Source organism: Chaetodon trifascialis, chromosome 24 (genome assembly GCF_039877785.1).
Source record: "Chaetodon trifascialis isolate fChaTrf1 chromosome 24, fChaTrf1.hap1, whole genome shotgun sequence".
Lineage (NCBI taxonomy): Eukaryota > Metazoa > Chordata > Actinopteri > Chaetodontiformes > Chaetodontidae > Chaetodon > Chaetodon trifascialis.
This window is the reverse complement of record NC_092079.1, coordinates 12,447,375-12,473,282: the sequence shown is the minus strand read 5'-3', so window position 1 is coordinate 12,473,282 and position 25,908 is coordinate 12,447,375. Positions and strand designations below refer to the sequence as shown.

The 25,908-nt window shown below is 44.9% G+C and overlaps 3 protein-coding genes across 4 annotated transcripts in view; all 3 read right to left on the bottom strand.

Moving 5' to 3' along the window:
• Positions 1-626: 626 nt before the first annotated feature.
• wdr12 (WD repeat domain 12) lies at positions 627-4,808 on the bottom strand. The gene is made up of 13 exons (XM_070957654.1): positions 4,652-4,808; positions 4,200-4,294; positions 3,811-3,905; positions 3,600-3,706; positions 3,227-3,342; positions 2,985-3,139; positions 2,842-2,887; positions 2,663-2,748; positions 2,436-2,576; positions 2,085-2,190; positions 1,820-1,952; positions 1,071-1,143; positions 627-942 (listed from the first exon to the last, which is right to left on the bottom strand). Exons 1-13 carry the CDS (start codon positions 4,690-4,692, stop codon positions 865-867), a joined length of 1,272 nt encoding a protein of 423 aa, XP_070813755.1. The 5' UTR covers positions 4,693-4,808; the 3' UTR covers positions 627-864.
• A 669-nt stretch (positions 4,809-5,477) lies between these two features.
• Positions 5,478-9,490, bottom strand: LOC139327722 (protein downstream neighbor of son homolog). Its single transcript, XM_070957653.1, has 12 exons — positions 9,010-9,490; positions 8,411-8,485; positions 8,121-8,321; positions 7,834-8,012; positions 7,667-7,742; positions 7,460-7,562; positions 7,191-7,314; positions 6,913-7,065; positions 6,578-6,776; positions 6,426-6,495; positions 6,163-6,293; positions 5,478-5,966 (listed from the first exon to the last, which is right to left on the bottom strand). The coding sequence occupies exons 1-12, from the start codon at positions 9,460-9,462 to the stop codon at positions 5,826-5,828; spliced, it is 1,905 nt and encodes a 634-aa protein (XP_070813754.1). The 5' UTR covers positions 9,463-9,490; the 3' UTR covers positions 5,478-5,825.
• Positions 9,491-12,238: 2,748 nt separating this feature from the next.
• The window catches only part of runx1 (RUNX family transcription factor 1), a 40,091-nt gene continuing 26,421 nt past the window's right edge, over positions 12,239-25,908 (bottom strand). For both annotated transcript variants that reach the window (XM_070957936.1, XM_070957937.1), the window contains exons 4-8: positions 24,726-24,882; positions 19,369-19,473; positions 18,113-18,316; positions 14,009-14,155; positions 12,239-13,879 (exon numbers count right to left, since the gene is read on the bottom strand). In XM_070957936.1, the coding sequence (XP_070814037.1) occupies positions 13,332-13,879; positions 14,009-14,155; positions 18,113-18,316; positions 19,369-19,473; positions 24,726-24,882 (1,161 nt within the window). In that variant the 3' untranslated portion in view covers positions 12,239-13,331. The remainder of the gene's footprint in view (positions 13,880-14,008; positions 14,156-18,112; positions 18,317-19,368; positions 19,474-24,725; positions 24,883-25,908) is intronic.

Below are 25,908 nucleotides of genomic sequence, written 5' to 3'. Positions count from 1 at the left end.
GCATGTGGCTGCCAACAGTATCTTGAATTCAATGTTTTGCAGTTGCTAAACAGTCGATGAGGCGAAGGTATATGAATCTAGAAGTGACTTCTGAAACGATTATACTTTATATTAAACGCCGCTACACTCTTGTCAAGTCATCTTATTGAATTCATCTGGAGTTCCCAAATTGTCAACAAAGGAGAATTAGCCACGCTTTTATGTTTTTCAGTAAAAAAAAAATTCTAGTACAATAAAAAAGAAGCAGAGTGACAGCTCTTCATTTTACCCTCTCTCAGGTCAAACCAGACCAAGGAGGAAAAAGTCGAGTTATGGACAAAACAGGTTTTTCTTTTGTTAGCCAGAACATGAGGAAGTTGATAAGGTTCTGCAAAAATGTGAAATACACCCAACCTAAACAAACAATAATAATAATAAATGACAAATTTCCCAATATAATGGTGCAAATAATGATTTCATCCATCATCTTTAACATACCTGGACGTAAAGCAAAAACAAGCAATAATACTTTAATGTGATTTGTATGAAGACCTTTTCTGATAATTCTCATTATATTAGAGCCACCATCAAAACACCACAGATCATCCAGCAAGCACTAATGAATGAAACATTAAACAGAGGAGACGTTTTAGGAGACAATATTAATTTATACTTATTTTTGGGTTACAGGAGAACAAAAACAATCCATAGAAATATGTGTAAAAATTGAAGGAGGGTAAAAATAACCAGGACAGCAGTGACCAAAGCAAGCCAAGGTTTGTGCCTGTGTGCACAACACTGATACTGTGTGTACAAGTCTGTCCATTCTGTGCATGTGTGCCGATGGATGAGGTGGATCTCTGCAGGCCACGCTGGCTTTGGAGCTTACGCCCCCGCATCCGTCTGACAAGCTGTGTATTTGTAGGTGTACAGCTTGTTATCCGCGCCTCCACTCAACATCAGCTGAAAATAGAAACAGACCGGCATCAGTCATTGTTTTGTTTTATTTATGTACCATCCTGGATTCGCCTACTGGATCAAGCACTGAATATTCTCCGCTTTGGGATTACACTTGTGCAAAACAGTCTTACCCCGCTTTCTGTCCAGTCCACACAAAACACTTTGTCCTCGTGAGCTGCCAGGTCATACAGAGGAGCCTTACAGCTGGGAGACATGATGGAAACATATACGTTTAAACTTCATTCAGTGAAGGCTGTTAACACAGAGACAAAGAGTGAAGATGACTGGAGACACACAAGAAGTGCTGAGCTGCAGTGGGTGTACGCTGCAGAAACGGCTCCTAAGCTTTAGAAACTAGCTCATTATTATATTCTGACAAAGACAGGAACCTCGGTCCAGACGGCAGAGGGCTGTTTGTTTTCAGATGTGTGGAACGAACAGGATGTCCTGCTCTGCACCACTGACCCTTCCTCCTGCAACGGCACGGCTAATGACGCAGCCTGGGCTCTCACGAGCTCCAGAAAATGAAATTGTAGTCTAAATGGTCTTGATGGAGCAGAAATGGAGAAGAAGAAATGGGATGTAAAGAGGGGGAAGCACAGCTGGACAAATGCTGGTGCAGACATAACTGATGATATTATATATTGTCAACAAGTTCCATTAAAATATCAAAACCAAGGATGACTCAATCCCAAATACAGTATCCTGCTGCAACAAATACTGAACGTGGCCCCAAATGCAGATTAATCTGCCGCTGAAAATAGTTCCCAACAAATGCACCATTTCACCCAGTTTTTTGTCTTTTTTTAAAAATGGAAGTACACACTGCCTTCTGAGTGGAAAACAAGTTTTCACACAGTGAACTACGTGCTTCACAGACCTTCTTGTGTCCCACAGTTTGACCAGGTTGTCAAGGGAACCGGAGACCAGCTGGTGCTCATGTGACGGCGCCCACTTCACAGCGGTGACCCAGCCAGTGTGGGAGGTCAGAGACAGCAGCACCAGCGACCCGTCTGGAGAGGAGAGGAAGAGAAGGAGAGCATGAAGAGGAAGAGCGAGTGCAAAGAAAACAGCTGACCATGCACTTTCACGACACGCAGACAAAATGATCTGAGACATGTGAGGTTTTCAGAGCACAGTGGTACCTTTGGTGCGAGGGTCCCACAATCTGACGTGCCTGTCAGTGCTGCCTGAGGCCAGCCGCCGACACAGAGGTGAGTAGGAAATACAGTTGAACACTTTACTGCCCGTCTGTGGACACAACAAAACCCTGTCAGCTTATTATGGGAAATGCCAAATGAATAGCATCCGAGTGTTTCCAACAATGTTACTAATGTACAATGTGAATGATTCATCAGCTAATCAGAAGGTGGATCAATAATGGTTGTTAGGTGCAGCTGCAGACCTAAGAGGCAAAATCCAGGGCAAAGAAAATCCAAAACATCTGCCTACGACAGCAGAATCAGCTCAGTTCTGCTTCGTCAGTGTGTTCTCACCAGCGTCGTCTTCATTCCTCCCGTCTCGACGTCCCACACGCGGATGGTGTGGTCCCACGATGCACTGCAAACTTCCTCGCTGTCGCACCACAGGACAGAGGACACTGCCTCGGTGTGTCCAGATAGCGTCATCAGGGGAGTCTGTCAGTGTGAGGACATACAAAGCTCACTCCACACGTAAACTCGGGTGTCAGTTCTTGTGTTTTCGGGCCATGTGGAGCACTCACCCTGGTGAGGCCGAGCTGTTGAGTCTTCTGCTTCTTCCTCGGCCTGTCGGCAGGTTCTTCGACCTCGTCAGCCTCGTCTGTGGGCACTGACAGCACAGGACAGCAGGTGGAGCTTGTTATAGAGATTAGCTTTCTATTCAGTAATGCTTTAGATGCAGTCACTCATTCAGGCAACCTACCTGCTGACCAAATCTTCAACATTTTGTCCCAGGAGCCACTGCAGAACTGTTTGGGAGCAACACAAATGCTTTGACTTTTCAATAACACTCAAAGACTTCAAATTTGTCCCTCCACCTACTCATTCAACGGCATCCGTCTTTACCTTTGAGCCAGTGGGGTCTGTGGCAACAGTGTCAACGCTCCCCGTGTGTCCCCGACAGCAGTGTCTGGCTTTCACCTTGTTCCTCTCGGAGTTCCACTCCCACAGCAGGATATTTTGGTCCAGAGAGGCCGTCAGAAGCAGAGAGGTCAGACCGTCTGCACAGAAATACCCACACAGATGTTTTAAGGAAAGGCTGTCATCATTACCAGCAGGGTTCACGTCTTCCATTCCGGCCCGCTCACCTCTTTTCACCCAGGCCACATCTTTGACCACATCTGCGTGTCCGGCCACCGTCATCACCGCCTTGCCTTCCGTGGACCAGATCCTGGCCGTCTTGTCATATGACCCCGTCAGGATCCTGAAAGAAGAAACAAAATGTTTCAACCACAAATATACAGAACAACGGGAGGCTTCTGTCATTTAAGGTAGTTTTTAATCACACTGATGTATGTTGGTGAGTTCGCTTTTTTCTGATAAGTTCAGTTAAAATCACGATATGAAAACGGGGTGTGATGTCATGATTGACAGCTTGTGCATGCTTGAGACTGAAGTGGGCAGGTGTATGGGCGGGACCTGGATCACCCCTGTGCAGTCTGGCTCCAAATGACATCTTACCATTCAGCATCTGCATCTACGGAGCTGATCCAGTCATCGTGCATCATACACTCCTCTGGCTCAGGGGCTGTGATCCGCTCTACGTACTCTATCTCCACCACTTCTTCCTGAAACACGGACAGACACACTGATGCATGAATATCAAATCATATGCCTGGAAACAGAAGTGCAGGAAAACCAAACACAGGTTGAGCAGAGAGGCTGGTTATACCGTCGATATGCCCTCTGTGTCCATGTGAGCGGACAGAGACGTTCGCAGGAACTGACCCCTGACCAGGAAGTCGAACTCCACTTTGCTGTGAGATGCTGTGGCAACAAAAAGGAAAACACAAGAAGATATTACAAGTACTTCTAATAAAGTAGTGGGATTTTGTGAACAGTTCGATGTCTGATGAAATTAATGTCCCAGCAGCATTGGAAACTTGTTCCAGATCACATCTGTGTGTTAAATGTGTTCTTGTGCTTAAATTAGACTAACACGATGCAATTTATTTCACAACTTGATAGTACAGAAAAACATTTCTACAGCCTTGCTGCAAATGGAAACTCAGGTGTAATAAAACATGCTTGTTGATTGTTAAAATAAAGTGTATTTCTCACCATTTTTAGCCTCCAGGAGCTTGTTGATGATATTGCTGAGGTCCTGCACTTCAGCGCCAGCAGGGATAGAGAATGGGACATCATCTACAACATATCTTAAAAGAAATATGCCATAAGTCACATCCATCAAATTCACACACGCGTTTAATATAAAAGATTAATTTGTCGCATAAATTACCTTCAAACATAGATGCTAGTATGAGGACGCTCATATGTAGGAATTAGCATTAGCAAGCTACATCGACTAGCTAAACATTAACGTAACGTTAGCTATGAACTGTTGGAATACTAATTAGAGGGTATTTACAACACACAAGCATGGGTAAAAAGCCGAAAAGTGCCTCACGGTAATGTACTGCTCACTGTAAGGACTGTAAAGCTAGTTAGCCAGCCCGCTAGCCAGTGTCCTTTTTAAGTTTTCTTATGCTTCGTTAAAAGAAATAAGGGCTCACCTTTTGTTCTCCGTGAAAAACCTCGCTTGTAACTGCGACATCTTTGCCTACGTATCTCTCTAACAGACCACAATCAATAAGAGACGAAGATATGGCTCAAAAGCTGATCCTTCATAACACATCTGACTCTCATGAAGTCAGCCGTGCCATGTGGTACGAACGTAAGGCACTTCAGAAGAGCACAGAGGCAGACCATCGATGATGCGGATCTGTGCTCCTTCAGTAATGCCTGCCCATAACAACCTGTCATCGCCAGCGGCACAGGAAGTAGTCACAACGTTGACTCGATTAAAACTGGCAAGAATGCAGTATAAAAACACACCAATACAAGTACATGTCCTAAAAGTATATGCTAGCAAAAATAATTAATGTAAAAAAAAAAAAAAAAAAAAAAAAAAACCCTTTTTGTTATATTATTGAATTATTATACTGATGCACTCATGTGTAGCATTAGCATTTTACTATTGTAGTTGTGTAGTTTTAAGATACTTATCTTTTACTTGAATATTTTATTTACATTTTATGCAACTTAACACCCCTACCTATATATTTAGTGACCAGCTACTATGCAGATTTAGATTATGAATACAAAATAGAAACTGACTGATAAATTAGGATGTATTGCTATCGATTAAAATACCCAGCTATAATAATTAGTATTATTGTTTTGAATTATTTGTATTGTGATTCTGAAATATTTTTTGTCATGTGTTGGTGCCATATTGTATCTGTCTGATGGCTGAAAATCATGATGAAAGTGTGAAACTATCTTGAAAACTACAAATTCCTCAACCCAAAATAAAGTCCACAGAGAAATTCATTTCCTCAGCATCCCCATGATGGAATATAACCTCAAAAGCAAAATTTAATTTGATAAAAGTTGCACTGAAAAACACTTAATGGCAAAGAAAATAAACAAATTCTCTGAAATTAAAACACATTAGAAGTTATTAAAACACATTTTCAAACAGGCTATTTAAACAATGCATTTATCTACATTAAAAATAAATTCTGAGCAATCTGATCATCACAAGAGCACAGCTTTAAAAGAGAGATTAAAAGTACAGTGCAAAGCAATAAAATCTGTAAAGGAATTTTAAAAGAAACACAGACTCTGAGGAGCACTGGTTCAGCTTCATGAATCTGATACACTCTGTCACCAGCTCTCCCTCTGTCAGTTCTTCCACGTGTAGCTGTAGTTGTTCATGTTGATGTAAGTCAGAGCCGTCTTGCCCAGGCTGGAGGGCTGCTGAAGCTGCTGAATGGAAGCAGGATGGAGACCACAACCAGAGAGGTCCACTGACCCACCAGCACCCTGCAAGCAGACACAGCTGGAGTGGGTGAATGTTTAGAGAATGACCACCAGGTGGTGCAATACAGACATATGATGCCACTGACAGTCTTGGCTCCAAACAAAAACATCTGTATTCAGATTTATTTATGCTCCTCATGTCAGTCTTTATTTCACCATAGTGTGTGTACAGGTCATGCTTTAAGTTTGGCTGCTTTACCTGTTCCTTGGTGGTGTGTGTGTTCATGACAGCAGTGGGTGTATGTGTGTAAAGGTTCGCTGAGAAGTTTCCTTTCTGTGCAGGACGGAGGAGAGTTGTGATGGTGTGGAGGGAGGAGGGGAGGATGGGTCCTGAAGGAGGGAGGGTAAAAATGAATTAGAAACCATTTCATTACGCATTAAAACTGCCTCCAGTGATTCAGAAATATTAAACACTGGCTACAAATCTTCAAACAAATGAGATGAGATGGTGGAGCTGTGCACCTGTGATCTCCAGGCTGCTGAAGTTCTGGTACGTAGAACCAACCTGGCTCTTCACATTCACACTGCGGGCCTGAAAAACACACACACACACACTGAGACAGATGTGGTAACAGATGTGTATGCGTTTACTGTGCGTGTGTGTTTCTCCATACCTTCAGCGTGTGCACTGCAGCTCCCCTGAAAGCGACGGGAGCCAGCAGCGTTGGGGGTAAGCCGGCCTGGGAACCCGCCGCAGCCACCAGACTCTTACAGTTGATGAGGAAGTTGATGAGGGTGAAAGTGTGCAATCCCTCCACACACACCACAGACTCCGGCTTGTGGTCCAGAGCAACAGCGTGGCCCTCTTTACGACTACACCAGCAGTCAAGGAACTTTGACTTGTCGTTCTTATTGGCATTTTAAACCAAATTAGATGTAGCTACTCGTTCAGCAGTGTGACACACAAACAGGACAGTGGACAGTCAGTGTCAGAGAAGAGGGAGGATACAGTTGTATGCTGATGCTGTCTGGCTTCTTGATTTTGTCCTGGACTCCCATCTCCTTCAGCCAGGAGAAGCTGCCGTCTTCATCATCGTTGAATCCATTATTCTCTCCTTCATCACCTGCCCGACAGTTCTCACCCTCTTTCAGCTCAGAACACCTGCGATTAAAATGATTCGGATGATTAAAATAAATGTCAGCACCGCCCAAATCATCCTTTCTTGCAGTGTTCTGTGTATCCAAGGTATCATCAGTGTCATGTGACACACATGAAAACACACTTACTCCTGTGCCTGCGCCTTCTCCTTCCGCTCCTCCTCCTCCTCCTCCTCACCCTGGTGCACTGTCAGGTTCTGTGGTTCCCTGCTCTTCCTCCTCTCTTCCACTAGAGGGAGACTGAACTCTATACCTGAAAAGGCACACCAGTAAAGCAAATGAGAAACACTCAACAGATGTGTTTTGATATCTAATGGTTGCATTTTTAGGGATGTATGAGATGATAAATTTGAATTAAAGGTTTTAGATTTCATAGCTTGAAAAACGTAATCTCTCACCTTCAGCCTTCATTGCCTCTCTCAGACCCCTTGTTGATGGAGAGATTAAGGCAGAGATGCTGTTAGAGCCCCCAAGACCTGCTGCCCTGAACAACACTGTAAACTGATAGAAAAGAACAGAAGGAGGGAATTGAATGTAAAAGGATGATTTAGATGCACTGTAATGTAATTAAATTTAATAAAAACATTAAACACACAAGCGCCTACCTGATAGGAGCAGAGATAGAAGTAAGGACACAGTTTGGCCTTCAGGAGACTGTAGAGGGACGACAGACTGACTGACCTGGTGAGGACGATCAGAGAGAAAAAACTGTGATATGAAGCCATTCAGAAAGAGACAATTCATTTCAATTGGACTTCACCTCCAGCCTTACCATTCACTCATGAGATTCTGCTGCAGCGCTGCATCCTGTGCCCATGGGGTGCTCTTCCCAGTAAAGTTCCTCTCAGCGTTGATCCTGGGGAACAGAGAGATCCAGGGCAGGGATGGGTGCTGCCAGTACACCAGACTCTGCTGAAAGGCACTGCGAAGCTCCGAGCAGGACTTGGGATCCTGGACAGCGAGGACTCATCAAGTAAGAAAGTGGCTTTGGAAGAATTCTCACTAAACATAACATGACCCAGCAAAAATGATGAAAACATGGGGTTAATTGCTGTCTACCTGTAGGCTGTGTGGCAGAGTGCCAAAGTGAGCTCTGCAGTGCTGGTTGAGCCCCAGAGCTTCCTCCTGGGCTTTGGGGTGCTCTGCCCACAACAGGGAGAGCGAGGAGGTGAAGAGGAGGCGAGTCTTCAGGCTCCAGTCTGCTGGGTACTCTGTGCAGACAGGAGGAGCGATGGAGGCCGGAGCAATGGCCTGGGGACTCTGCGAAGAGAGACAGGAAAGGACAATTTTAACACATACTTGAAAAATTGAGAGGAGCAATGAGGACAACTGAAACGATGAGGACCAACCTTCAGCAGCGGACTTTTAACATCTTCCTCTTCTTCTTCAAACAGAGAGTCATCTTCAGAGAACGTGAGGCACTTCTACAGCAGAGGACAGACAAATGAAGATGGACAACATGAAAATCCAAAACAAAATTCACTTTATTCATCTATAATTAGGAGTCAGATGCCTTGATAACAACTCCAGGGACATGGCACCATTCTCTGGTCCCTGCACGCTATGTAGTTTATTTTATGTATTTAGCCTTTCAGGCTGAGCTTTAACAGTAACCAATGACAAAGTCCATTCCAATCTCCTATCGAAAATGTAGAAGTTTAATAAACTCCTACTCCTTAAATCAACAAAAGCTATCAGGTGTACCTACATATTGGCACAAGAGCTTTAAACAATTGTTAGGTTAAACTCGGCTCACATGGTTTACACAATTTTGAATGAAATAATAACTTCCAGTGCTGTTTTTTTAAATGAGGTTCTGCTTTGGATGTGTATATATGACAGGTCACGTTAGCTAAATGTTATGTTCCTGCTAACTAGTTTTTCACTGGTGAGTTCACGGGTGTCCGTAAGTATAAAATTATTTTTACATCGAGATATAAGAACCAACCTTGCTGGAAATATCTTGGCGTTCCTGATTTTCTACCTCAGTTAGCCTCGCACTGAGACGTAAAACCCCTTGACACTCTGTCTTTGTTGACATGTCCTCATCTCCCTCCTTTTCGGTCCATTTGTTTATCTTGTGACTGTCCGCAGCTTCAGCATTTCCGTCGTCGTTATAAATGAGTAACTTCTTTTTGGGGCTATAAGTATTCTCGAGATTTGCGAACGGGTTCCTGCGTTTTGTTCCACCTCCGGAGCGATTCTGGGTGTTGAAAAGCGGTCCCGGGGAGAAGGGCCGAACGCATGCCGGAGATGATTCGCTTTGTCCCGGACTGCCAGTGGAACCCTGGGCGCTCGGGCTGGAGAAAACACCGGCGTCGCTTCGAGCTCTTTTCCTCCTCATTCGCATAATTTCAGCCGGTCGCTTGAAGCTGGGCGAATAGCCTGCCTGTTGAGACATACCGAAGAGGAATATTTGATCAAAAATAGGCAAAAATCATCAACAAAACACTGGGAACACTGCTTCCGCCAGTGTTTTACTGTTGCGCCTTCCGCACTTTACAAATTTGGCGCGTAGCGTGCAACGTCACGACTCTCGCTCGTGTTGCGTTTTGGTCGTAGGAAATTGTTGTATCGTTCTCAGTAATGAGGAATCAGAATGGAACTCTATCTATCTAGCTAGCTAGGCAGCTAGCTTTTACAGCTGACCGTAAACATATCATGCCCGTAGTGTTACAAGTATTTCCTAACCCTAATGTAAGAACATTTAGATCTTTTTCATTTTCATTTTTAATAATGACAACACCCATGTAATTATGTCTTAATTACACCTGTCATGTTCAGTAATAAAGCAGCTAAGTTGTAATTTCTTGGTTTTATATAATTTTGTAATACATCTCACATACAAATAGATAAATAAATAAATCTGTTGTCTCTCATGGCTTTTTTTTTTTCATGGAATTTGTTGCTCCGTGCCTCTTTGCCATCACCACCTCTGTCCCTCTGTCACAGTGATTAATCGGACATTATGTAAATTTTGGCTCCCTGATAATTTGTCCCTCGTTCGTCATTACTTTGGGTCATCAATCACATCTGAAGCTCAGCCAAGCGCCAAGTGATGGCTGCTGGTAGGAAATCAATTCTCTTGTCCGTTGGTGGAGAGAAAACTAGTGCCTTAAGTGTCAAAACTGTGCTTCTTTTTGAATGTCTAATGACCTTATGCAGGGCTCCCTCAAGCAAAAACAAAGCAAAATAAAAAAAATGGAACTAATGTTTAAATCTGACAAAATTAGGTATTTGTCTTCATAACTTAAAAAGCCCTCTGAACCTCTTTGGGACCACGCGCAACATTGCAGTTGCAGAATAAAATTAGACCACTAGATGTCACTGTTCACCAAGGCAACACGACCAGTACGCCATACCAGTAACTGTACAGCAGGAGGGCTCTCTCAGTCACTGTCCCTTGAAATGACCAGAAGTTAAGAAAAATCTGGGAATCAAAACTAAGTTGATTAACATAGTGTACTGAGTGATTTTTTGTGCTTTGTGGCCCAGTTTCACCTTGTATGACACCTCTATGTGCTGCTTAATCAATCCTGTTCATCCACTGTGCGACATGAGGCCACAATGAGCTCCCTCCATTGTTTCCTATCCTTCGAAACACATTGAGCCTTATTGAGTCATATTGAGCTCATCTCAGGACAACCTTTGGGATGCAGTCTGCCTCCATTCAAAGCAGCCACCTGTACCTTATTCTAGCTGGTGTTGTACTCTGCGGTACACATGTGAAATGACAGAAATAGCTGTAGAGAGAATTTAAAATCTGGCCTAGATTCTCACTTGTTGGATGCAGTGTTGGGGAGGCTGGTTGAGATGCTGTTTGGCTATATGGTAAGTCCTCTTGAAGCTTGCTGAACCCTTACCTTTCCAAACGAACAATCATACTTGCTTCTCGCAGTGATTGGCAAATTTTGAGGAGGTCTGAGATGACGCGGACTTTGAGCCTTTTGGAACTGTGTGCTGTTATTCCCATTCGTCTGGTCATAGTTTGTTATGTAACGGTAACATTTGGAGCACACTGCCACCTTTGCTTGGACTTCCAGATGTTGTGCAGTCGGGAAAATAGACCCTGAACTTTTCACACTTGTCCCTGGGTGACAAGGTGAAGTCCTCATTTATTAAAAGTGCTGCTGGAGGAGTGTGTCACCTGAGTCTTGGAGGTATTTGGCATTAAGCACGACAACCCATGGATGATTTTCACATCTATCATCCTAAGTTGCAGAACACTGTGCACTCCTTTTCTCAACTCTTGCCTGCAGTAGATCAGCTTTTTATACTGTGTATTCACTGTCTGGCTGCAACCGCTTCACCTTTATTTAGCAGCCTCCGTGTGTGTGTGCGTGCATGCATGCTTGTGTATAAACTGGCAGAGAAGGCAAGCTAGGGCTTGTCTGTTTGCCTGTACAAATTCCTTCATGTTCAGGAATAGCAATGGATGAAATGTGTGTGTGTGTGTGTGTGTGTGTGTGTGTGTGTGTGTGTGTGTGTGTGTGTGTGTGTGTGTGTGTGTGTGTGTGTGTGTGTGTGTGTGTGTGGCTTGGCAGATGCAGGTGGTAGCATGCAGAAGAGATTTTTCTATAAAGAGAAAGATAATTGAGAAAACACATCGGACAACCAGCAACCACAGGACAAGCGAAGTTTCTTCACAAGAATATTTATAGAACTCAAAACCGAATGTGCACAATCAACAATGTCAAAACAAACCTGCCGCGTGTGTGTGTGTGTGTGTGTGTGTGTGTGTGTGTGTGTGTGTGTGTGAGAGAGAGAGAGAGGGAGAGAGAGGTTATGAAAAGATGAGCGAATGCAGGTGTAATTTACAGCTATGGTTATATACAGTACAAATAGACAGTGGCTCATGGGTAAATGAGACACACGCGCGCGCACACACACACACACACACAAACACACACACGCACACACGCACATACGCATACAGTACACACAAATGAAATGCTACCAAAACTGGTATCGTAGGAATAAATTAAAGTACTCAACAAAACTCCATGCTGCATTGTTTCAAAGTGTTGTGAGAAAACCAATTCATCCGAGACAAAATTCAGTCCTCGACATGGACACTCCCTTCTGTGTTCATGTAGAAATCTGATCAAAATGTCTCAACATGTGGCTCGAGTGGCTTAGCCAGTGAAGATTTTCTTTTCTCAGGATTGAGTCTGCAGTCAAGTCTGAGTCAGTTTCTGTCCAAATTGTCCCCAGGGGCCATGAAAACCACATCGGTGATCGTCTTTCTTTTGTTTTTTCGCGAGGTGACGGGCTCGCTTTTTCTAAAAATGGCAACCAAGAATGAGAGAGGAGTGGCAAAATCATGGAGGTGATGGTAAACACGAACAGGCCTTCCACAGTGTCTGGTATGAGCAAATCATCTATTCACAACACCAACAATATTTATGAGGAAGAAGTCTTGTTATTTTACAAAGGAAGCTGACTTGAGATCAGCCCAGTGCTGCTGCATGTGCTTTGTCAGTGTAAAACCAAAATATCACCCCGCTTCTCTCCACCTGTCCTTCATTTCATAGAAGCTCTTCTCTGGAGTTCTTTTCCGTGTCCTGAGAGTGAGACCAGGACGTCCACTCACTGCTGTCTGTTGGCTAACGCGCCTGTCAGTCATTCTGCTTGTTTTTCATCGGCCAACATTGTTTGTCAGTAGACGGTTTTAAAGTGGGCGCGCTCATCTGGCTCCTGGTCAAGTGATGACAAACGGAACCAGGTGGAGTTTTTTCCTAAAATTAGAAAGCAGTAATCACTGGACAATACCAAGGACCTTTAGAGGAAGCTGCATTGATAGGTGACATTCAACACTGCTGCTAACAGGCGGGCGGGCTCACATGTTCCTTCATTATCACCATTAAATCAATCCCACCAGAGCACCAAATGCTAACGCTAAAAACAGTCCTCAACAAATTTCCTCCTGTTTATGTCGCGTGTTTTTAAATGTTTGAGTCTGTGTTAAATCAAACTATATATTGGCGAGGTGTTTTTAAAGTTTCCGTCTTCAGTAGGAGCCAATGGGCTTGAAGCTGAGAGACAAAGAGGAGGAGAGGAGGACGTACTGAGAGACACATTAGCACATCGTTGGTTTTGGTCAAGTTTGGAAAATGACACCAAACTTCCTTTATAAGGGGCTGTGGTCCACTCATGTCATTTATCTTATTTTGGATTGGCGTGTGTCTGACATCACATGACCAGGTGGTCACCTTAAACAAGCGTGCCCACTGTGTGCCGTTCAAAGAGTCCCGCACCTCCTCGGCCGGTTCAGTAAGGCCTCCAGACCGCTTCGGCGGCTGCCATGTTTGTTGGGGAGCTACTGTGGCTGGACTCCACCTCCACACCCACTCCTTCGTTCTGATTGGGCAAAGAGGGGTGCAGGAGGGAGGAGCCTGTGGAAGCGTTGGTGCACGGCGGCAGGATCCTTGGCGGGGAGCGCGAGTCACTGCTTCCTCCTCCCCCCGCCATCATGGAGAACTGGTATGAGCCGGCAGCGGTGGAGTAGTACAGGTGATATGGCGAGGAGGTGGACTGGAAAGGCCCGTTCTGAGCCTGGTGGGGGGTGTTCGCTGGGTAGGGAGGGGGCAGGTAGGTGTGGTACCTTCCTGCTGGAGTGGTTGCCATGGCTGTTGCCATGGTGATGCCGAGGGCACCGTTGGAGACGGGGTTGTGTGAGGGGGTGTAGGTGAAGGCGGCCGCTGTGGGAGGGTAGTGGACCCGGGGGTCAGAGAAGCGGGAGTCAGGCAAGGAGGGGAGGGAGGTGAAAGGCCGTTCTAAGGTCATTCTGGGGTCGCCAAAGGCCGTGAGGTCTGGACCTGAGAGAGGTCAAAGGTCAGAGGTTACAACCTACTTATTTCACAGTTTTTTCTGTGTGTTTACGCTCGTGTGTGTGTGTGTGTGTGTGTGTGTGTGTGTGTGTGTGTGTGTGTGTGTGTGTGTGTTACCTGTGAGTCGTGTGGACAGGTCGCCGAGCGAAGATCGACCAGGCGAAAGGGGATTGGCTGTGTGGACGGCGGGCGTGGTTATCTGGCCAAGGTAAGGATACGATTGGTCGTAGGACCAAGATGGAGACGACTGCATCTGTCTGGAGTCTGAGAGAGAGAGAAATGAATCACTGAAACATGTAACATCTAACATCTGTACTTCCTAAAACTCAAGAGACGACGCTTCAGTGAAGTTTAAGGACTCGCAAAAGACGGATTATTTCGAGCCCCGTTACTTCCCTGAAAATGTCTTGAACATGCTGAATAATAATGTCGAATAAAGGCCGATTTAACTGAACTGTTTTGAGATGGAAGCTGTTGATCGTGAAAGAAGAAAGAGAGACGGAGGAGAGGAAGCAATTAACTTAGTGTGGGGGTGGACGGATGAAGGGGAGGGCTGTGTGTGTGCGTGTGTGTGTGTGTGTGTGTGTGTGTGTGAGTTCTTTCATTCAATCCATTCTTTTTTCCCCACAGTCTAATAAATGGCACTGATCACCCACAGACTTGCAGACAAGAGTGCGTATGTGTGTGTGTGTGAGTGTGTGTGTGTGCAGACAGACGAGGAAGCAAATTGTACACAGCAGCCAAGACGTCAGCGAAGGCTTTTCAAGCCCGGCCAAGAGCTCTCCCAAGCACTGACGCGCGCGCGCGTGTGTGTGTGTGTGTGTGTGTGTGTGTGTGTGGGGTGATTTTGGTTGGTGGTGAAGCCCAGGCCCTGTGCCAAGCCCCCTCCTTTCCTGGCTTCCCTCCCCTGGCAGAGTGCACTAATGTGGGGCAGGAGTCACAGACGGCTGGCTGCTTGGAAATAGAAGCAGAACACATAGAAAGGCATTTCTTTGGTGTTTTATGGTCGGCTGATGAATGTCAGAAATGTTTTGAGGCCAATGTTTTTATTACATGTGCTGTTATTGTTGAAAATTGATAGAATATTAAAGCGGTTTTGGTTTTCATGCAAACACCTTTAGCTGCTGATTGAATGGCTTTACAGTGCTGCAGTTAACATTAAGATGTAATGCTCATAATGTGAATATACAACATATTTTTTCAGGTTTTACTTTCTTTTCTCTCATATTTTAATGCCCAGTTATTTAATATTGCATATTTACATAACACTGCACCTTTTATGCACCCTTAACGTCTTCTTGCTGCAGCTATTGACTGCGGTAAAGCCTCGATTTCATCTGGACTTTTAGCCTGTGACACCACTCTGTGTATTTTACATCTGTTATGAGCTGTAAGTGGTTTGGCAGCAGAGGGAACATAGACTTTTACTGCACTGCCACACATGTGCAGGCCCGAGCGCCAGAGCAGACGCACGTGAACGCTTTTGTACACACACACATGCACATTTCATTAAATGATCGTACAGTATTTATTACTCACAGTTAGGACATTTTGAGAAGTGAAAGAAGGGAAGATGATGGTTAAAAGAGAAATGAAAGCTAAGCAGGGGGGTGGTGACGGGGAGAGAAAAGGAAAGAAAGGGGAAGAGAAAGAAAAAGAGAGTGGCTTAATAACGGTTTCCTGTTGCTATTTTCATTTTTAGAGGGATCAGAAAAACACAGAAAGCAGGAAGCACTGAGTGCTACCTCTGTGTTTCTCTTTCCCTCGGTCTACAACTGCAGTGTGTTGGTTGTTTTCTCTCGTTTCTCACCGCTCGCTCCGTTTTACGTCTCAGCTCCAAGTCAGCCCAAAGAATGGATGATTTCTGTGTGTGATACAGCTCAAGCAGCGAGCGCCTGCTTTATGAATTCATGATGATGGCTCCAATCACTGTGCTCGAGGACTTCTGTCCAAACCGCTGCTTCCAATGTTTATTTATCTGATTCTTTTGAAGTTTATCGCATACAACGCATGTAATTGTACCGCACTTTGGATGCTGTGGTTGTTTTCATATGGTAGCCTTTATGCTCGTTTATTTTGAGGTCTATCTCTGATGTATGAGACCTATTTGATCCACATGTGTATTTGATCTATTTTTGAAGTCTCTGCTTTTACTGCATTTTTTAAGACTTTTTAATTCTTTTAAATTCACACAGTTTTATGTTTGCTTAGAATTTTTCTCTCACAGCAGCACTTCCTGCCAGCTGACTCTCATTTCCTCCTTAAGGCATAACTTGCTTCCTCACCTACAGTGCAGGCACACACACATGTAAATGCGCAGATAAGAAGGAACAAGCGTGTACACACACACACACACACACACACACACACACAAACACACATAAAGTCACATTTCCATCACTTTTGGGCACATTACATAAATTTAGATTCATTTCCTGGAGACCTACCCGAACCATAACCATGACCACTACACGCCTCAACCTAACTATACCCTAACTGTAACACACACCCACACACACATAGCATCACTGCCACTGAAGGCGGAACAGGAACAGATCTTCTGGTACCACACAGAGTATCCACGGCAACCGCAGCGCACACTCTCACAGGTACACACACACATACACACACAGACCACAATGGATCTCACCAAAACCACAAGGAGGAACAATGAGGTCTGATGCACGAGTTTGGGAAACACACAACCACAGTACATTGTTTTTGTCTGTTTTTAGATGCTGTGAGTGATGAAGTATTCGGTATTAATCTGCATTTTAGCACCAGACGTGTCGTAAAACTGACGAATCTTCCTTCTTCTCAGAAAATCCCCCAAAAATCTGTGGGTAAGGGTTAGCTTTCGGTTTCAGAGAGGCACTTGAACTAACCATCAGGACAGAAGCTGACATTAAAATGTTCTGTCTTCTTTACATTTATCTGTAAAGTAACTCCAGGAAGTCACAGCTCCAGGCTGAGAAATAGCCTCGTACATTATCCCTTGCAATGAGCCCACAGTAACCAGTGTGATGCCGTCTCTGCTCGAGCAGTTCATATCCAAAAATGTCCTTTGCTCAGATGTGAGCAAGCATCATTTCCAAAGAAACAATGGCAGAACGGCCTCACCTTCCCTTCCCAATAACACTGTGAGCAGACGCCTAGTCTTATGGCATCAACACGCAGGGTTTCTGAGTAATCCTTAGTTCTCAAAAATGAGGTCAGAGTCTGCAAAGAGGACAATTTCGTCAAGTTTGTCATTAGAGGAGAAAAAGACATGAATGTGGTTTTGTCTGTTCTCCAAGAAACAGTTGTAGAAAGCATAATTTGGGAAAATAACCTTTGTGGAAAGTAACTGACTCCCCTATGAAAAACAATGACTGTTCGGGTTTCCATGCAACATGAATCTGCATGACTCAGAGAATCATCTGCTCTGGTGTTCACTTTGCTGTAATTTACTGCACTTCGCAATCCCCAGCCGACCTCAGGTGCTCAATATATCCTCCCTAATGTAACTGGATATAACTTGTACTAAAGGATAGTTGTTTTTGCAACCCAGACTTCATTAAAACGAGGATTCCCGCCACATATAGTTGTGGACAGACTACACTGGTACCTTTACACCTTAGAAAACAATGCAAATGAACACAGTGTAGACATGTCACAGCGAGTGAGAAACGAATGTATTACTAGCATTAGCGCAGCTCAGATCCCATGTAAAGTCACGTCTGACTAATTTCCTCTTTTCTCAGAGATGTATCATCGGTTCTAAATAGTTGCCTCATTGGGTTGTGTTTGAACTCATAGACAAACTGCAGGAGAGTAGTTTCTCAACACTGAAGCTAAAGCTGCAGCTCAGGTGGTAAAGCGGGTCAGCCGCTAATTGTAGGGTTGGTTGATTCCCGGCAACTCTCGCCCACATGCAGCATGCACTGGTGGGTCGCGCTCTGTGTAATCATGAGGGATGGGAATAAACATTTTCAGTTGATTTAGGTTTGGGTTGAGCAATCACTAGTCCTGATCCAGGAAAGACAGATATATAAAGAAGTGAGGAAAACAACCCACATATTTGATTTTAAATGGTTTGATAAAACACCGTTGGAGGTTTGCAGTCAGGCACTGCCAAGATGGCACGATGACGCCTCAGAATCCATCGGCTGACGTCGCAGAGGCTTCCTCCATGTCTCATACGGTCTACGGACAAGGTGTGAACCATTTTCAGGGTCTTACCAGCAGTTATCTGAGTGTGCGTGGGGCTGGAGAAGGTGGCAGAGTTGAGCGCTGCAGATTGGCGGGTGTTGGCAGAGGGCTGATGGTGATGGTGGTGAGGAGGCGTCACCCTCATCGAGCTCCGCCTCAGATGCTCCAGCTCCGTTAGCCTCTCAGAGAACGCCAGAGAGCCGGGTTTGACCTCGTCCATCTTCTGACGATGGCCTGGGAGAAAGAGAGTACATCATGATTATGATTATTTTAAGCTCCAAGACACCAACTTTCTGCTCTTTCGGTTGAAAATGAAGTGCGACACAAAGATATCCTGAGGCGGTTTGTCAGCAGATAACTTCATGCTTGAAACCTGATTACATAATCCAGGGATTACAGTAACAGTTAGGGCCCAACGCAGGCTATAACATTGTCCCGACATTGTTAACACACTCTGTCTGCTATTGCATTCGGGAATCTGACGATGGGCGCCGCATAGAGGTCTGGCTGTCTCCCTGTGTGTGTGTGTGTGTGTGTGTGTGTGTGTGTGTGTGTGTGTGATGGAGTCTGTCACGCTGTCTGTGGTGTTGGATGCACTTCAAAGCACTGAGGCTGAGCTCCAGTTACAGGCACTTCCTCCCAAAGGGGGAAGTGTGCATGTGTGTGTATTTATACTGTGTGTGTGTGTGCGCGCGCCTGTGTGTGTGTGGGCGAGTTAGAGACGAGTGATGGTTATTCACAGCTGAGTGGAGCTGGCAGGAGTCTTCCTCTCTTTCTGTCACCTCGCTGACTCCTCTGACCGGTGTCGCTCAGTTCACTTCCATTTGACATGAATGGCAATTATTCATGTGACACGTATGAGAGATTAGCAAAGCAAAACTTCGCTCTTTCATCCGCCATTAGAAATCCCCATATTTCATCATACTGAGTGGGAGAGGAACTCAGTGTTGCATCAGGTTCCTTATTGACTCACTCATCTGAGAGTTTGTCAGGAGGGATTAAAGGCATGTCTTCACTGGGTATGTCGCTGGTTTATTGATTTCAATTCAGCACTATGACAAATATAATGCACCACATTCAGCGATCAAATGAAAGCATCAGAATCAAAGAGTGCAGTTCAGTGCAACGATAGATGAGGCAACAAGGGGAAGGAGCCCATAAAAAGTGAATTAAGATCAAATGTTAGATGGTGGTTTTGGTGCATTCATGCTTTCAACATCTGCACACACTAACTATGATGTGCTGAGGAGGCAAAATGTCAACAGTTGCGTGGCAGCGTCACTCACGTCGTGGCTCTCTGGGGCCGTCCACTGTAATTTTAATGGCTCGCTGGTACGTGGCCACCTGAGGAGGGTTGGTGAACACCGTGATGGTCAGAGTGAAACTCTTCCCTAGAAGAGAAAAAGGGAAGGAATGAACGTTCATTAGCATTAGAACCTTTTTCAAGCGTTACTCTCCTCTATCCTTTTCATCTCTGCTCGACTTCTCTCCTCCCTCCCTCATGCTCTCCCCAAATATCCTCTTGGTCTGCTTAATGCATTAAGTCATGTAAGTCATGGACCCCCAGACAGGAATAAACCAGATGGCACACACACCCACACACAGACAGAGAAAAAAAATGACAACATAAAGAAAAAACCACGGCAGGCTGATCTATTCAGTAGTCTGGCAGTGGTGGCTGAGGGCCGGCCATCGGTGTATATGTGTGTTATTCTGTGCATGATGACAGGGCTGGTGGCTAACACGATATCTGTCTGTCACGTCTGAGAACAAACGGTGTTTATACTACGCGTTTATAAGACTATTTGTGCATGTGTGCCTGTCAGGGGGGTTGCTGCCAGCCTCAGCTCTGGAGGCAGCGATCACTCAACACCATGCTTGCTGCGAACACACATGCACGCACACGCTCACACACGTGCAGACCACCGCTGTTGTTGTGTGCCAGGGCTGGAGTAAAGTTACCACATGCAGACAGTCTGATGCCACACAAACAGCAGACACATGTGGCCGGTGCCAGGTGTTGCTCTCACTTCTCTCTCTGCTGCGTGTCTCTCTCTCTGAACATTTCCCTTTCACATTATTGCCCCGAACACTGGTGACATAAAATTAAATGCACACAAATTTCATTAAATTATTTCGTTTTTACGCTGTCACCACTGGAAAAACCTGGAAGACCAGAACTGGAAACCTTTAGACTGGAACAAAATTAGATTGTTGCTGACTGAAGCCTCAACAGGTGATCAGTCTACAGCTCTGTCTCCACACAAACACCAGACTCCACATGATTTGCATTCAAATACAGACAGTGTACATGCTACTGCGGGGACGACAAACAGGATTCAGACTGTGGAAGGTCACGCTGTATTACCAGCTGAGCTGCATTTAAGTGTACCATTGTTTACTAATGCAACCTTAAATAGCATTCAGGCAGCATATCAAGACAGCAGGTTTGACAGTCAAATAGCTGCAGGTAGAGGACATGCAATCCTTATGCCAGACTGAATATTGATACAGACTTCCTACAATGACAAAGTTTAAGTTAGCATGAATTATGGGTCAGGTATAGTCAGGGTTAGGCCTCTAAATCACTTTAAAAGCTGACATATACATCCCTGCTGAGGCATCTGCAGCTAAATGCATATGGCGGCTACGTGCCTGGCTGCAGGTTGCACTGTAGCTGATGCTGCTCATGTTTTTTCCTGCGTGTTTCTGATGCCGGTGGAGATTGTTGTGAGCGAAGACAACAGCGAGGAGGTTGAAAGAGAACGTTTTCTTCTCCTTTTCACCTTCAGCTCGCCTCGACCCTCGCTCTCTACGAGGGAATGAGCATAAACACGGCGATTACACCTCATTAGGCTGCATTCAGACCGACTTTAGCCCTGCATGAAATAAGGAGCCCTTTCATTTGGAGCCAGACAGGGTGTCAGCCAATCAAAGACATTTCTATTGTTTACCTCACTATCGTAGCAATGGGAGATGGAAAAATGCTACTGTGATAAGTTTCTGATTGAATAATATAGCACACCACTGTGCAGTGTTTTACCATCTGACAGACCATTTGACCAGTTGAAGCATCCTCGCTTTATACCACATAAAGGTAAAGGATGTGGGAGTATAATTGAAGTAATATCAATGGCTGAAATCAAAATCTACACTGCAGGTATCGAGTCCAGTCAACCCCTGACTCCTCTGCATGAAGGACACACTGAACGTTCATTGTGAGGCGTGGACTCGTCCAATATGAGGACAAATCCACGGTGCTGGACCTGCGGATGCTGCTCCTGAGGATGAGTTATACAACGGTTCAACTGAAGAAACAGGTAAAGATGATGAGCCATGTTAAAGTCTGCTATTCAAATGGGCATATGGGCCACATGCAGCTCTTTGCACTGCATTGAATTTAAGTGTAAACCACACTGGCACTGTTCCATACTGATGGCCACTAGAGGGGGTGTTATCACTAAAGCCTCCCCCTGCCTGTCCTTCTCTGAGCAGTTCACACATAAGCAGCGCACCTATTGTGCACTGTATATGCTGCTCTATAGATAGTGTATTCTGCGTAAACATGACTGGATACACACAAATAAATCGTGCTGTATAAATTGTTTACAACGCGGAGAAACATGGAGTGTTTTGGTGCAGGTTGTTTACACAGAGGGAGTTTACAGTAAGAGATTTTGTCTGATAGAGACAGACAGGAGGAGGGAGAGAACAGCTGAGGTCTTTGTGTCTGTTGTGTCTATCAGCCAGCTGGTGGCATCACACACACACACGCACGCACACAAGATTACTAAATCACAAAGGCGAGTGTGTGTGTGAGTGTGTCTTGACGGGAGTGTTTTCCGGGACTTTCTCTCTAATCACCCTTATGTCTCTCTCACTCTCTGCAGATAAGAGCAGATTTCACACATGAGGTGAGCTGTGTGTGTGTGTGTGTGTGTGTGTGTGTGTGTGTGTGTGTGTGTGTGTGTGTGTGTGTGTGTGTGTGCGCGCACGCGTGCATCAAGTCAGGGCTTGCTGATTTGGGATCATCCGGTTTGTCTCACAAGGAGCTGATCAGACGACATCTCTTATTTACACCATTTTCCACAAAGCAATGTGTGTGTGCTCCAAGAAAAACAAGGTGGTTGCATGTCTGTGTGTGTGTGTGTGTGTGTGTGTGTGTGTGTGTGTGTGTGTGTGTGTGTGTGTGTGTGTGTGTGTGTGTGTGTGTGTGTGTGTGTGTGTGTGTGTGTGTTCACACAGAGTCAGATATTGTGAAAGAGAAAAATGAGGGTCCTGTTTAAAAGAGGAACTAAGAGACTGGCTGCACATGTGCATACACACACAAACACACACACACACACACACACACACACACACACACACACACACACACACACACGCGCCAGCACAGACATATACAGTGGTAGAAGGCTGAACCATCACTTGAAACAAACACACAACGCATGGTTGATGCTGCATCATCTGTCGCCCCGTTTTCTTTTCCGGCCATTTAATTTGCATCCACACGAGCGCCGTTGTGTTTCATTACAGCCAAACTCACGATCAGGAGCAGCTTTTGTTGTTTCTCTGGCTGTTAGTAGCTGACAGACGCTGCACGTGTCAACCAGGAACCTGCTTCAGCAAGTTCACATCTCATACTCTCATAAAACACGAGTTCATTTCCCTAATTCTCACTGTGACGTTCACTCGCCACGCCGCTCCAGGTGAACAAAAACAACATCCGAGCTCAGGTCTGTGATAATTGCTGTGTTGTGCGGCCGTGGTGGTGACAGACTTCACACTGAAAGCAGCGCTGCATCAAAAAAACCCACAGCGGTGGAGGCGTGTTGCTTCAGGTGCCGATGAGATGGTGAAATGGTTTTGTTTTATCGTTGCTAAATCACCAACTTCAAAGTGAAGCAGACGAATCCACTCAGACTTCTTGCGATGAGACAAACAGCTACAAATATGCAAATCCACAGAGCAGCTCTGTGGCGTCGTAAACGCTGTATAAACACTGCACAAATCCTGCGCATATCAGTGTCTCTGTGTGCTGTAACTCAGTGTTTCTGCAGAACAGGGAGCACTGACTAATGATGACTAAGTCTGAGAACTTTGACACTCACTTCCACCCACATGCACACAGACGGACACTCAGAGAAACCACTAGTCAAACCACTAGACCGCTCATTGCTGTTGGCGGCTAAACTAACAACTTCCCACGCAGACAGTTAATGACATTTTAGAGGTTTTAGGTGAAGAAAGTCGGCTCGACATGTGGGTTGATGCAGCTTGTTATCACACAGTACTTTAAACCCTCAAAGTTTTGACGTTTTCGCCCGGAAATCATCGTCCTGAAACAACAACAGGACCCTCCACCAGAGATGATTTCATCCATTCCATCATATCACAGTCAGACACTGTCAATAAGCCAAAAGTTAAAGGATAAATCATATTCTGTATTTTTCTTCTTGTTAACAAATCCCATGTGCAGAGACCAACTAACAATGAACAAGTATCGTGTTTGTTTAAAGGCCACAGAGGAAGCAGAATCAGAATCACCACTGGTCAAAGCCTCAAAGTCATTTCTGTGTTTCCGATCTATTTCAGGCACGTGAGTGGCAGGACTCAGAGGACCAGTCCACACTGAGACATCTCGACCACGACAGGACGGATTCGGACTTTTCTCCTCGCGCCACTATCATGTCAAAATTTTAATTAGCCCAATGCCAAAATAATAATAATAACAATGCCTCAGCTGTGCTATGCTAGCATGCTAACATACTAAAATAAGATAGTGTACACATTCTATCAGCATGTTAGCATGTGGATGTTAGCATTTTGCTCAAAGCGGTGCCTAAAGAATAGCCTCGCAGAGCCTCTAGCATGGCTGTAGACTCTTGTGAACGCAACAGGAAATTGCACAAAAACTGAGAATAACAAAGGCATACGGTTAATAATTCCAGAGACCTGAATGTCAAAGCAGAAGAAGAGGGTATCCTGCCTTCACCACACAGTTCCAGCTATAAAAACCACAGTGTTTTGTCATTTAAAATCCTCTTCAGATGGAGTGATGCTCGGAAAACGAACCTCATTGTACTCTGTGGGGTTCAATTTGCATAGAAACAAATTTCTGCTCCTCAGCTTTCTTCACTTGAAGGGCATAAATTATTAATACGTTCATTTTTCAACAGTAGGACAGTAAAATCTATCAAACATTGACAGTTATTCCCATATTTCCATTCAGCTGTGGAGAGCTCGTCATTTTTTATGTGTGTGTGAGTGAATGTGTTAGCATAGCTTGTGTACACAGGTCCGGTGTTTTAAATAGATAAGTTGGGACATTTGCCTGTGACTGATTTAGAGTAACTGTGGTCTAGTGTGTCCGTTAAAGATACACGGGGGTGAGAGAGGGGGAGGCAGTGCAAGGTAGACGCTGAATGGGGTGTAACGAGGAAGTTGAGTGAATACTGTTTTTATTCATATGTACTTCCCCTAATTTATCCATGCTGTGTTGTGTGCTTGTGACTATTTACAACTATTAAATTACAGCCAGCGTGAAGCTTGATGCTGTTCTCACTGCAGCTCATATTGCTGCCATTTTTAAAAATCAGACCACATGCATCCATGTTTCCGTTGTTTCTGTATCTGTGTGTACCTCTTCCGCTGCGGCCCACAAAGCGCAGGTCGTTGAATCTGGCTACTTGGTTCTTGATGGCGGCCGTGGCGTTGCGGAGCTCGGCTGAGTAGTTCTCGTCATTTCCCGCCATCACCGTTACCAGAGTGCCATCGGGGATGTCGCCCAGCGCGACCACCTGGTGACATGATGGAAGAAAGGAGGAGCAAAGATCGGTGAGCTCAGCCTCAGATGCTGCTTTAATTATCTTCTCATTATCGATTATCTTACTTCTGTTTGGGATAAACATGCTCTGGATTCTTGAACTACAGTTCCCATCATGCTCTGAGGGATACAAGCAAGCAAGGAGGCACTGAACTGTGATGTGACCATATTTTTTTGTCTTTTAACATCCCGTCACCTCTGCAGGTTAAACACAAGTCCAACAAACTTACAGCTAGCTTCTAACTAGCTTACGGTCCAGGTAAAGATCACACACACATCCACACTTGCAAGACAGCATGTTTTGCTGACGCTTTTTAATCCTGTTTGATCCAAAAATAAATGAAGCTGGATGTGGAATACTGATCAGAGTGAACTTTCTATCTGATCATGGGATCCATTTTATTGGCCATAAAATGCCAGAGAGAGGAACAAACAGCTCTGGGCTTTTTGAGCTCGTGTAAGAGACGCAAACGATGAAATGAAAGGTCAAAATTTTTCCCTGAAAGATAAACAACAAACACAGGCATAAAATGGAGACGTGTGACACTCGGTGCACTAGAGAGCACATTCGCCTCCTCTACGCCTCCACATAAATAGAGCCAGGGAAGGCGATTTCCATATGAACGCTAATCACACCAAAACATCAATGTGCAAATGACCACAGCAGATACTGTACTACAGGCAGTTTCTCTTTTAACCCTGAGCTTTCCAAGTGAGTGACAAAGCCTGCGATAACAGGGACGCTCTCAGGTTGGACTTAAACCTTGTCTTCCCCCTTGTCCTCACATGTCCCCTTCACTCTCAAACAGCAGCATTGTTTTCCATATGAGCTGAATTTTCAATATGCTGATGTCCCAATAATCCACCAATGACAGTATTGATGAGCCTGTGGTGGAATGTGATTGGATAAAATTCCTCCATAAACTCGCTGAGTTTGAAAATGCAGGTCTTGGCCTGAAAACAGTTTACACTCGAGAGTGGGGGGAGAGAAGGACACACA

Coding starts and splice junctions, on each gene's coding strand:
- LOC139327722 (XM_070957653.1), bottom strand. CDS start 9,462: ATGTCTCAACAGGCAGGCTATTCGCCCAGCTTCAAGCGACCGGCTGAA. Junction 8,486..9,009: donor GCCAAGATATTTCCAGCAAG/GTTGGTTCTTAT, acceptor CCTCTGCTGTAG/AAGTGCCTCACGTTCTCTGA. Junction 6,496..6,577: donor CTGCAGTGCACACGCTGAAG/GTATGGAGAAAC, acceptor TGTGTTTTTCAG/GCCCGCAGTGTGAATGTGAA.
- wdr12 (XM_070957654.1), bottom strand. CDS start 4,692: ATGTCGCAGTTACAAGCGAGGTTTTTCACGGAGAACAAAAG. Junction 3,140..3,226: donor TGTGGCCTGGGTGAAAAGAG/GTGAGCGGGCCG, acceptor ATTTCTGTGCAG/ACGGTCTGACCTCTCTGCTT. Junction 943..1,070: donor TGGACTGGACAGAAAGCGGG/GTAAGACTGTTT, acceptor TTCTATTTTCAG/CTGATGTTGAGTGGAGGCGC.